Genomic DNA, 11,925 nt, shown 5'->3' on the forward strand with positions numbered 1-11,925 from the left:
GGTAGGCATGGTTGACTCTTAACTTTTATAAAGAATATCTCTTTGGATTTGAGACTTTAGTCTTTGCAACATTACAGATCTTCTTTATGCACCAAGAGCTTGTAACACTTCCAAGAGAAAGGAAAAATTGAAATCGCATCATATGACCCCTTTAAATATAAACAACTGGTAGTAGATCCAACCTATGAAATGGCAGTTGTTGAACTGTCATGGCAGTGTGTAACTATTTTATGTTTTGGTAAATTACCGGCTAATTTATGTGAATTTGTATGTTTTTGTACATTCCTCTTACACCCCGCTGATGGTTATGTTTAGGGTTTTGTTGTTGTTGTTGTTGTTGTTTTTAAATCGTACATATCAGTGCGAATCACATCATTCAAATTCATAGAATATCACCACCTTGTAAAATAGTTGCATTTTCTCATGAGAGTTGGATTGACTGAATAATAATTTTGTTCTTCTTGTTTTTATCTTTGTTCTTATAGAATCCTTAAGATTGGGACTCTGGAGTGGTTTCATGAGAATGTACGCTCTCGTTTCAAGCGGTTTGGCAGCGCAAAGGTCATGAATTCACTTTTCAAAAGGCTGAACAGTGACCGTGCCTGTTCTCAAACTGACCTCAGAGGTAGACTTCAAAAGCCTGTTTAATTGAGCAAGAGTCATTCCATCTCAAGTACTCCAAAATTGTAATTTTGGTTGCTTGGCCATTTTTAATTTGCACACTATACACACTATACCACCAAAAAAAATGTTAGGGGTGAGACTTGAATCCTTCCCATTATAAACTGACCCTAAATATGGAACCCTGATCAATCTTGATCATTATATTTGGACTTAAATTTTAAGTCTAAGGAACAAGAATGTGCAAAATCTTTATAAACATACATTTGTTGTGGTTAAACTAAGTAAAATCAATTTTAAAAATTGTGGTTTTGCAATACGAATACATTAAGATTTCCACTCGCAAAACCTTAGGAAAAATAAAAACTCTATCCTCTTGTTGTAAAGAGCATTCAGTTGGACCCTGTTCCAAACATTTAGGTTAGCAAACTTCATTCTATTTGTTCATTTCTAACAGGAATACTAACCATTTAGAAAGCCAGTTAGTTATTAAGGAATGAGATTTGATTCTTACTGTGTCATCTGTTAATGTGAAACAATTTTTGAAGCAATGTCTGACAGATGACTTACAGCAGGAACACTGAAGGCAGAGCTTAGAGGAGAGAGGCCCTCATTACTTTGAAGGATTTAGTGAGGGATCCAGAGGGAAAGAGAGAGAATTGGCTGGGCCGAATCATCCATGTGATTTACTCCTTTACACAGTCACATGTCTTCTTTCTCTCTCTGCCTGGACCTGAGTGTGTCTCTTTTATCCAGTTTTCAAGCTCTTTCTGTCCTAAATACAGAGGTCAGAGAAGGAACATTGTTGTTTGGGTCAAATGAGATTAAAAAAATTACAAAAAGATGTTTTAATAATGTACATGATATTTAAGGGTTGATCACAATGGTGAATAAATGCCAGCAAACACCAACGTGGCTGTTGGAACTGAAATGTTGGGAAATGTAGACTAACTGTCTTGTTTACACTGCACCAAAAACACCAACGTGGTTAACAGCCATTGGAATTTTGTGTTTGTTGAGGCAGCGTAAACTAGCTTTAGCTGAAGCCACTGTTTAATTCCTCTATTGTTGTTTTTAACAGTGGTTGCTTCCTGCAACGAATCACAGCGCACTTTCTGTCTCTTGTCTTCTTATGTTTAACTTTGCATCTCTCACTTTCTGTCTCTTGTCTTCTTATGTTTAACTTTTCATCTCTCGCTGTTCCTCCCTAACCCCCCATTTCCATTACTTAGAGCCTCGAGATGATGACACGCACAGCATGCCTGAAGTTCACAGTGAGTTAAAAAAAATGTCCTGTTCCTTTGTGATATAGGCATTTTGAACGCTGATGTCATGCAAGATTCTAAAGTAATCAGTGAATGTCTTTCATCTGTCCAAACAATACAGCGGCCATCTGCACTCACATTATCTTTGATTTAATAAGGCAAGGAACATAGAGAACAAAATGTCTGTGGAAGAAAAACACCTAACATAGCCATGAAAGAACTGAACAGAGAAGCATTGCCTAAAACATAGCTGTGTAGTTATACAAAGGATATTTTTTCATTAAATGTGGCACTTTCTTTACCAAAAAGAAAAAAGGTTACATTTTAAAATACAAAAACATACAATACAATTAAAATTATTTATAATGTTTTTAATTTCAAATAATAGCTGCTTTTATTTGAAATTAATAGCTGTTTAATTTCAAATATTAGCAGTTATGTAACTTCATGATTATAACTTTATGACATTGCTTTAAACTATACTACATTCTTGCTTGAAAATGATCTCATGGGGCAAAAATTGCTATCTATTTATTTATAATTTGGAACCCATTCTAAATGATGCTTTCAGGATTTAATTAATCATTATCAATATTGTAGCTAAATCTCATCTATGTTAGCTAGCTAGATAATGGTATGGTACCTTAAAAAACATATTTAAATAGTTCTTTAGTTTTGGACACAAGCTTCTACATTTGGAGCTGTGAGAGAGAAAACCATGTAGTAAAAAAAAAGAAGAAAGAAAGAAAGAAAAGAAAATTATTTATGTTGTTACATTTTTAATGACAGATCCAAAAGAACATGCTTAAAACCTCCACAAAGTCAAAAACATAATTTAGAATTTATATTAGTTAAAATCGCCGCCTTGGAATTACAAGGTTCTATCTGCATTCTGAGCAGTTTTGAGATATTGAGCTTCAAAGTTTTTGCGTTCCATAGACTTCTGTAGATAGAACCCCTTTTGTTTTCTAAAACAAAAAAGGCCCAAAATGTACACAGCTTACAAAAGAAACATCACATAATGTACATAAAGTTTCACGGAATAAGAATATGTGAATAACTCGATTGACGAAAATGTGTTCGAACAGTCAGACTTGGTAATCACTACAGCATTTCTTGTCTGAGATCAAAGATTCATGTTTGTAACTCTTGTCATCCACACAGCTGGTTCTCTGTATAGCCAGGAAGATGAGCAGTCTGAGAGGGTCGATGGACGCCACTTCAGCCTGGTAATGTACCATCCCTTAAAACGTCAGAAAATTATGTTATACTGTATAGGGTAAAGTGAAAGTTAGCAGTTCTTTCAGTTAAACAGTAGTGTGAGATCGTCCTCTGGTGTTCAAGTCTTATTTTAGTTTTAACAGATTCATTTTGTTCTTGTTCCCCCTTGTTCTTATTATATGATTTTGATTCCTCACATTGCCACCTGGAGGTGGTTTTGAAGACCACATGTAAACAGGCTATAATTTTAGACAGAATACCAGTTTTAAGGCTATGCTCAGTCCTTGTCTAAATCTGTCTGTTACTCAGCCCTTTGTTTAGTTTTATGGGCCTCTGAGAATAGACAGGAAAGCGAAGAGCGAACAGGATTTGGTCATGATTTGAAACGGCAGGAGCACAGCTTTGAATTTTAAAACAGGGTTTGGCAAAGTGATTGTATATTCAAGTTCAAGTTCAAGTCTGCTTTATTTATATTCCTCCAGTATGAGATTTCATAGGTCAGCTGCCTTTATTTATAGATAGATAGATAGATAGATAGATAGATAGAACTACATATTGGACTACACTGCTACTTTTTGATATTTGGGTTCTAGACAATTAAAAATAACTGGTTTTTTTCTCCTTTAAGATGAGAAAAGGCAGATGGCTACTCCCTGTTGATCCTCTTGATTTTAATCTTGGCATTGAGAACTCTGCTTATTCTCGACCTCCCTTACTTCTGGTTCATTTGTTTGTGTTCTTACACATCTGATGTCACAAATAAGCAAATGTTGTAAATATATCACATGGCAAACACTGAAATACTGAAGCGTGCAAAAGGAACATTTCCCAAAAAAAGTTCCTTCAATGGCAGAGCCAGCTGCTTTGAAAAATGCATTAGATCAGCAATAAAGAATACATGGTTCGCAGTGGTGTGAAAAATTTGGGATTCGTTCACCCATTGTGTAAACAAATGATGTAAAGAGCTCCCACTGAGCATTTTCTGACTGCTAACAGTGATAAGACTTGATTGTTTTCTCACTGAAGCAAATCATCACAAAATTAGTCATGCAAGTGCTAGAGTAACAGTGTCATGGTTTGTTTCCTTTTGATTTCTGTACAGACTCTTACTGATTTGGTATACTAGACCGTATTCATTTTTAATTAAAATCTTCTTAAAGTTTTGTTTAAGCACATGATTTCAGGTATAAGGTCCATGCAATATATGAACATATTTATTTATTTAAAGTATTCAGGTAGCCAAGAGAAAGTTCCCCAGAGTAAGGACTCAGTAACCGAAGACGACTGGTCCACAACCTTTAAGCAGATCCTGGAGAATGGAACTCACGATAAAGGTGATGAGATGAAGGACATGTTGCAAATCAGCCAGAGAAATCTGGACAAACCCTCTCATTTTGGTAAGATGTGCTGTCTGCTTCAATTTCCCTTAAAGATTTCTGAGGATTCATTTTTTTCTAAGACTCTGTAGAGGTGAATGGATTTCTCCTTCAGGCCAGCCAATGTTTTTTCCTACTGTCAGCAAGATTTAGGCTACTTTGTGCTGGGAATATAAACCTAATGCACTATAAGCACAGTAATTATTGTTAAAAACACTACAGAATAGTTACATTAATCAAACTTAATTCCTGACATGACCAAATCCATTCCAGACTATTTGGACTCAGACATTCCTCTTTACTTCATTTCAGTATTTACATCATACAATAACAGCTAATGTTTTGTTTGCACTCTGTAGATGACTGTACACTACTTCTAGAACAGAGGATGACAAAATCTCGTTCCCTCTCCAAGATGAGCATCTCTTCAGCTGGCAGCTCTAATTATCACCTCCACCGCGAGCCTTCTTACAGCCTGGAAGATTCAGAGGATGATGATGATGATGAATCTGAGATACATGTCATTTATAGTCCTGCCCCACATAGGGAGCACTCACCAGATGAGGTTCCTCCACAGGTAAAGTCAAAAAGTCACGACAAAATCTGTGAAAATTATGACTTGTAAAATTGATGTGACATTTTGTCATAATGTCTTTGTTCAAATGCAAAGCTGGAGACCGAAGTCCATTCATACTCCTATAACCTAATGGGGCTTCTCGGCCTCCTTTAAAAACAGTTCATGCAAAACATACATTTTGTATCTCTCTCACTAGATTATTGAGCTCAACAAGCGCATGTCAGCAATTGAGACTCTTCTGAGCCGTTTGGAGCAGAAACTGACCTTACCAGTAACTGGGGCAGAACAAGTAAGTTTAAAGTAAATCTGCACAACCTACAGGTTATTATTTTACAGTTTACAGTTTGTTATTTATTTATTTTTTTGAAAGAAATCTCTTACATTCACCAAGACTGCATTTATTTGATCAAAAATACAGTAAAGATTGTATTATTGTGAAATATTATTCAGTGTCACATGATCCTTCAGAAATCATTATAATACGCTGATTTGGTGCTCAAGAAACATTTTTTATTATTATCAATGTTTTAAAACATTGTGCTGCTTCTTTTTTCAGTATTCATTAGAAATATTTAAAATTTCAGGATTCAATAGAAAATTCAAAAAAATAATATTTATTTGAAATGGAATGTTTATATAAGAATGTAAAAGTCTTTACTGTTTATCAGTTTAATGCATCCTTGCTGAATTAAAGTATTAATTTCTTAAAAAAAAAAAAAAAACATACTGACCCCAAACATTTGAATGGTAGTAATTTACTTTATTACTACTCAGAAAAAAAATCTTTAGCAGAATCCGTATATTGGTTTTACCCTTAAAAAGAGAAACATATCATCAACATTTCAGGATAAGTCCATAAAAGGTCATTCAGCAACTCTGAAACACTTTTACTGATAGGACGCAGTTTAGAAAGAATCACATGGAGACTCTCCTGACTTTAAATCCTAATGTAGTTTTTCTTGTCTCCCTTTAGGTTGAGCAGAAAGAGGAGGATCTGTCTCCAGCTGACTTAGAGGAGCTTGAGCTCCGGAAAAAGCTTGATGAACTTACTGAAAAAATAAGTGACAAAGGCTCATCTGATGAGGAGGATGCAATGAAACCTTCAGAGAACTCTCCAAAGAAAGGAGCAGTTTATTATGCTCCAGCTATGAGAGGAGATTCAGCTGGACTTGAGAATGTCAGACACGAATGGCCTCTTGAGGTTGAGTGGGTAAGATTATGGAAACAGTCAGAATCTAGCACTAAAAATACTGTTAAACATAAAGAGTGAATATTTATTCATGTTTCTTACAAATGCTTGAGTTCAGCCGTGCTTTGGTTTGAACGCACTCTACTGTTCTTATTCATTTTTAATATTATTTAATATTAAAAATTAATATTTAATATACATTTTTAATTTGATGTTTCTAATTGTATACTTCAGAAAGCAAAGCCAACTGTACCTAAATCCTTAAAGAAGCAGAAGAGGGTGAGGTCCTTTGAGTTTAGCAACACAACCAGCTGTGAGTTGTCGCAACTGGAGGGTAAAGTTGCACGGGCAGTGGCCAGCGTCCAGAGCACTCAAAGTGGAGTACGCCACTCAGTCTAAACATTAACATTTACTCCAAATTCCTTCTTCCAACAAAGCCGTAACTCTCCATATCTTGCCTTAACTGTTCGTTAACCATTGCTCTGTTCTTCATGTAAAGGTTACAGATATTCAGAAAAGAATCGCTGCTTTGAGTGCTGCAGGGATGACGGTGGAGACGTCCCGCAGACGGGTATGTAGCAGTCCAGCTGCTCAGAGTCACATATTCCAGTTTAGTTTTCCAGAACCCTGGCTGTACAGGAGCATGTACTGAATCTTTCAGAGAAAAAAATATATATCTATTTTTGACGCATTGTGAGCTAAATTCTGTTGTGAATAAAGCAGGTCTTTGTGGCAAGTTCAGAAAGAGGCTAAATATGGTTTTGTTCTTCCCTTTTTCATTCAGACTCCTCGGCCATCAAGAACATTGCATGAATTTCCAATTAGTAAGTGCAAAGCTTTGTACTGCGTATTCAGTAACATGTAATCTGTTATTTACATTTATTTCACACAATCATCTTTGTGTTGTATAAAAGCTAAAAGCTACATTTGTTTTCATCTTCTTTTGCACTTAATTTTGTATAAATGTCTTTGCAATTATATATCAAAATATTAAACCAAATGCATTTATTTTAAAGATAGCACATGTTTAAAAAAAAAAAAAAACATTTCACAAAAGGCCGTTTGTCTGGTATCAGATTATAAAATAGATTGTTCCCAGATACAAATCCTAATATTTGTAAACCACAATTTGACATTTAAACCTAGTGTTATTTCACAGTGCACAGTGACTTTAATGCATTAAACTGATAGCAATCAGATCCCCTGCTCGGCTTCTGGAACAAATCGACTACTCACATCCTTTGGTCATGAAAGAGCCTATGGAACATTTTCAGTTTGGTTAGGATGTGAGCTGTAATGAAATTGAATTGAATTGCTTAACAGATTGTCTTTTCAGAAAGTCACCAAAAGCTCTTTACTACTAGTCAGTTTCTAATCAAAATTCACTCAGTATTCATGTAAGTAACAACATGAAGAAACATGTCTCATGTACTTATGTTCTTTTTGCTTTCTCTGAAGGAGGCAGCAATGAAGCAAGATCTTTACGGAAGCTGACTTCAGCAAGCTAGCGCTCATTCACATATTTTTAGAAGTCCATGATGGTATACAAACTCATAGAACATTGACGGATTCACATAAAGCATATTTCATATGTTAATAAAATCAGCTGCAAGGGTTTGTGGAATTCCCATCTTAATAATATATAATTAATACTTGCTTTAATCTTTCAGTAGATGAGTGTGTTTTTCTGATAAATGAGAGGCTCACCTTTTTTTAGAATCGAAAATTTCTATTATGCACACAATAGAAATTGTCTATATTACACTTATTAACTGCTGTTGTTTTCAGTGTTTCTGATATATGAGAGGCTCAACTTTTTTTAGAATCGAAAATTTCTATTATGCACACAATAGAAATTGTCTATATTACACTTATTAACTGCTGTTGTTTTGATAAAAACTCAATATTTATACCATAATATAGTCAATATTTAATATCGTAATTCAGATTTCTATGTAGTTTCTTTGGTATATTTCATGAAATATTGTCGGATATATTTTTCATATATAACATTTTTGTTTTTCTGCTAAATAAATATCTTAAACTACACAATTTTCTTTTTCATCACTTTGTCTTCGATGTCAGTTATGTATAAAGGAATCAGTCAACACTTGCACATTGTCAAATCTCAATTCCAACATATGCTGGATTATCACATTCTCCATATCCAAATTACAACATCATTTGCATATTTAGTGTGCATATTTAGGATGTTTTTGAGTACATGTAAGCTGTGCAGTCTTCACCTTCCGCCAGAGGGGTTATATATTGGTGGATCAGTCTATCAGTGGATCCAGACGAGAATATCCTCAACCTCGGAGAACGACTCAAGAAAGATGCTCAGAAGTTTTCTTATACTCACAGCTATGACAAGACTATAAGATCACAAATCCTCTGAAAAACTGCTACCTTGAAGACAAGACACATTTATGCTTCCTCTGCACTAAAGGATCATTTTATCTGACAGCTGAGGATCACAGAATAAGATACCAAGAGGTGAACAGCTTGCCTTACAACATCCTATAAGTGTCAATATATACTACATCCTGTACGTGTAATTTACATAGTATGGTGTATAGAAGACTATTTTACTAAAGTAATTATTTCCAATTAAAAATCCTGTGAAATTACTGTATATACTTGAGAAAATTTAGCAGCCTCAAATAGAAGACATTAATATTAAATTGCCAAATAAAAAAACTAATTATTTTGTGCTAATCTACAAATAGTGTATTAGTTTAGGCCATATTTTGTCATTTATTTTACCACAAATATGTTCTTAGTATCTGTAAAAATAAATCTTTTTTTCTTCTTCTTCCGGATGGCATTTCTTCTGAATGCCATTCATTCATTTTTTATTTTTTAATACAGGTGACACTTCTCTCTGTCTACCGACAGACACTAAGCCATGGCTGTAAATCTGTGTTTTGCTCTGTATTCTTATGCTGTTAGCATGTTTTACCCAGCCTAAACCTCATGATGTTCTACCATTATGCTCAGTGGAGATTAGAGGTATAATTTTACTGACCTGAAAAACGAAATCTAAAATTTAACATGCCTTTGAATTATCACTACAAAATATCAGATTCCTAATACTTCATATTCCTTGTACTATTATTTCTCTGTCGATCCAAACATTGATGCAGTGTGGTATAAAGGCAGAGGAATACGACCTGTCGGGAGATTTGGCCGAAGAATGGCACAAAAAGGTGAAAATTGCCAAATAAAAAAATTAAAAAACTAATTATTTTGTGCTAATCTACAAATAGTGTATTAGTTTAGGCCATATTTTGTCATTTATTTTACCACAAATATGTTCTTAGTATCTGTAAAAATAAATCTTTTTTTCTTCTTCTTCCGGATGGCATTTCTTCTGAATGCCATTCATTCATTTTTTATTTTTTAATACAGGTGACACTTCTCTCTGTCTACCGACAGACACTAAGCCATGGCTGTAAATCTGTGTTTTGCTCTGTATTCTTATGCTGTTAGCATGTTTTACCCAGCCAAAACCTCATGATGTTCTACCATTATGCTCAGTGGAGATTAGAGGTATAATTTTACTGACCTGAAAAACGAAATCTAAAATTTAACATGCCTTTGAATTATCACTACAAAATATCAGATTCCTAATACTTCATATTCCTTGTACTATTATTTCTCTGTCGATCCAAACATTGATGCAGTGTGGTATAAAGGCAGAGGAATACGACCTGTCGGGAGATTTGGCCGAAGAATGGCACAAAAAGGTGAAGGATCATATTTTGGAAAGCACAGGTTCTGCTATCCTGAGGTCCTGACTGTGGACTGACAACTTAATTATAAATTCCATAAACTGATCTTCATCTGTTTTGTGAGAACTTCTTTCAATATCCCTTTCACTCCAATACATTTTGTTTCAAAATAACACTTTAATGTATGGGTTAAATCATTAATGAATAATAAATAACATATTTTTTTTCTGTATTGTGATGTACATCTGAGTGAAACGAATTAGTGATAAAGAAAAAAAATGTAGTTGAATGGAAGCAGATCTTAATGGAAAAAAAAGACATGCATGGATGAATCATTCACAATAAGATAACATACAATTAGAAAATATATAGGGTGAATTTTCATTTCACGCTGACTTTAAAATGTGTCATTGTATTTGTTTAGATAACCTGTTAACAGATGTAGCCTTACTTGGTGACTTCACTGTCTGAAACTACTTACCGTGTTAATGCTACACGCAGAGAAAAAAAAAGACAAATAAAACCATTTAAGGTCTCTTGATTTATACTTTTATCATTTCAGTGTTCTAGAAAGACAGGCTGGTGGAATGTTGAAAAAAACAGTCAGAATTCATTTAAACTATCATAATCTGCAGCAAATGAGTATTAGAGTATATAGAGCTTATACAGCTCAAATCCAATGTCATTCTTTATCCAACAAACATGTTAACTCTGAAATGTTGGAAGTAGCTATCAGCAGCCGCTTTCTCAATGTTGTAACAATTTGTTGTCACTGTGATTGGTACTATGACAAACAATAAATGTGATAAATCAACCCAAATGATGTTAATTAAGAGAGCAATGGTCAGACTGACGTCACTGTAGGTAGAATCTGTCTGTTCTATCTGCTTGAAGTTCTCGAAAGGACACATGAATTTGAAAACTCCAGATGAATCCAAACAAGAGTCTTGGCAAAGGCAGTTCACGTGGTCTGTTATGTGCAAACGCACCCTCAGCACATCCAGCAATGGGTCATGTACTTTCACAAGCACCACTGAGCATTCAATAACGAATTTATACATTAAAACAGACTCTCAGAATCTGCAGGAATGACTTTCAGTGGTGGCCAAAAACAGAGTTGAGGTAAAAACTCAAAATGCTCAGCGGTCCAAAGAACGTTTCTGGATCGCCTCCATAACAACGTTTTTGAGGAGGGCGATTACAGAACGAGGGTCATCACTGCTCACTACAGCACTGCCCGACACGATCATGTTGGCTCCAGCCTAGGAATGTTGGAGTAATGAATAAAGATGAGTAAAACACTTCTTCAAATAATCTCTTGATTTTTTATTCATACAAATGAATATGTGTGCACTAAAGGACAGCTATACCTCAGCACATCTGTAGATGCTGTCTGGGCCAACTCCTCCATCCACTTCAATGTCCAGAGAAGGGAACTGACTCCTGAGCCAGCTCACCTGCAGAGACACGAGCATCTTCAGTGTCCGTCGTCTGAGGAATCTAAATGAGACTAATAGACAGTACACTTGTGTACCTTTGGCATCATATCTTCCATGAACTTCTGACCACCAAAGCCAGGCTCTACAGTCATGACAAGAGCCATATCGATCTGCCCAGCCCACGGTGCCAGTTCCTCAACAGTTGTTCCAGGTTTAATGGCAAGACCAACCTGCATCATAAGAATGTTCTTACAATTTATACTATCAGCAATGCTTGGTCTATTTCAGAATGTAAGATTTTCTTTACTTCTAGTCAGATGTATACATCAAAATCAGAGTTTACTAACACGTCCTTTAAACCAGTTAAATTACTTCTGTTCTGCCCAAATCAAATTCTTAGAAGTCTTACAAAATAACTGCCTTAAACAAAGAAAAAATAAACTACATTATTAGTCAGCAGAGGGCGCCATAAGGCCATAGCAGTCAAAGCAACAAAGAATCTG

General features: G+C 35.1%; 3 protein-coding genes across 6 annotated transcripts in view; 2 read left to right on the plus strand and 1 right to left on the minus strand.

Annotated features, from left to right (window-relative positions):
• Window positions 1-7,983, plus strand: part of LOC107695586 (melanophilin-like) — a 27,165-nt gene extending 19,182 nt beyond the window's left edge. For 3 of the 4 annotated variants that reach the window (XM_016495588.1, XM_016495586.1, XM_016495587.1), the window contains exons 4-15: window positions 486-625; window positions 1,854-1,895; window positions 3,051-3,115; window positions 3,736-3,828; window positions 4,336-4,504; window positions 4,843-5,060; window positions 5,257-5,349; window positions 6,034-6,270; window positions 6,484-6,630; window positions 6,749-6,820; window positions 7,034-7,073; window positions 7,708-7,983. In XM_016495588.1, the coding sequence (XP_016351074.1) occupies window positions 486-625; window positions 1,854-1,895; window positions 3,051-3,115; window positions 3,736-3,828; window positions 4,336-4,504; window positions 4,843-5,060; window positions 5,257-5,349; window positions 6,034-6,270; window positions 6,484-6,630; window positions 6,749-6,820; window positions 7,034-7,073; window positions 7,708-7,757 (1,366 nt within the window). In that variant the 3' untranslated portion in view covers window positions 7,758-7,983. The remainder of the gene's footprint in view (window positions 1-485; window positions 626-1,853; window positions 1,896-3,050; window positions 3,116-3,735; window positions 3,829-4,335; window positions 4,505-4,842; window positions 5,061-5,256; window positions 5,350-6,033; window positions 6,271-6,483; window positions 6,631-6,748; window positions 6,821-7,033; window positions 7,074-7,707) is intronic. The other variant, XM_016495589.1, reaches the window with a different exon arrangement.
• A 1,406-nt stretch (window positions 7,984-9,389) lies between these two features.
• Window positions 9,390-10,125, plus strand: prlh (prolactin releasing hormone). The gene is made up of 3 exons (XM_016495558.1): window positions 9,390-9,458; window positions 9,711-9,800; window positions 9,917-10,125. Exons 1-3 carry the CDS (start codon window positions 9,390-9,392, stop codon window positions 10,058-10,060), a joined length of 303 nt encoding a protein of 100 aa, XP_016351044.1. The 3' UTR covers window positions 10,061-10,125.
• Window positions 10,126-10,348: 223 nt separating this feature from the next.
• LOC107695573 (ribulose-phosphate 3-epimerase-like) overlaps window positions 10,349-11,925 on the minus strand; it is a 6,328-nt gene continuing 4,751 nt past the window's right edge. The window contains exons 4-6 of the mRNA XM_016495562.1: window positions 11,518-11,652; window positions 11,354-11,440; window positions 10,349-11,245 (exon numbers count right to left, since the gene is read on the minus strand). Coding sequence (XP_016351048.1) covers window positions 11,123-11,245; window positions 11,354-11,440; window positions 11,518-11,652 — 345 coding nt within the window. The 3' untranslated portion in view covers window positions 10,349-11,122. The remainder of the gene's footprint in view (window positions 11,246-11,353; window positions 11,441-11,517; window positions 11,653-11,925) is intronic.

Source organism: Sinocyclocheilus anshuiensis, unplaced genomic scaffold (assembly GCF_001515605.1).
Source record: "Sinocyclocheilus anshuiensis isolate Anshui unplaced genomic scaffold, SAMN03320099.WGS_v1.1 scaffold730, whole genome shotgun sequence".
NCBI classification, from domain to species: domain Eukaryota; kingdom Metazoa; phylum Chordata; class Actinopteri; order Cypriniformes; family Cyprinidae; genus Sinocyclocheilus; species Sinocyclocheilus anshuiensis.

What these genes read in the sequence shown, in the direction of transcription:
- prlh (XM_016495558.1), top strand. Translation starts at nt 9,390, where the DNA reads ATGCAGTGTGGTATAAAGGCAGAGGAATACGACCTGTCGGGAGATTTG. An exon ending in CCGAAGAATGGCACAAAAAG is followed by an intron (nt 9,459 to 9,710) that starts GTGAAAATTGCC and finishes TGGCTGTAAATC; the next exon opens with TGTGTTTTGCTCTGTATTCT. An exon ending in TATGCTCAGTGGAGATTAGA is followed by an intron (nt 9,801 to 9,916) that starts GGTATAATTTTA and finishes TATTTCTCTGTC; the next exon opens with GATCCAAACATTGATGCAGT.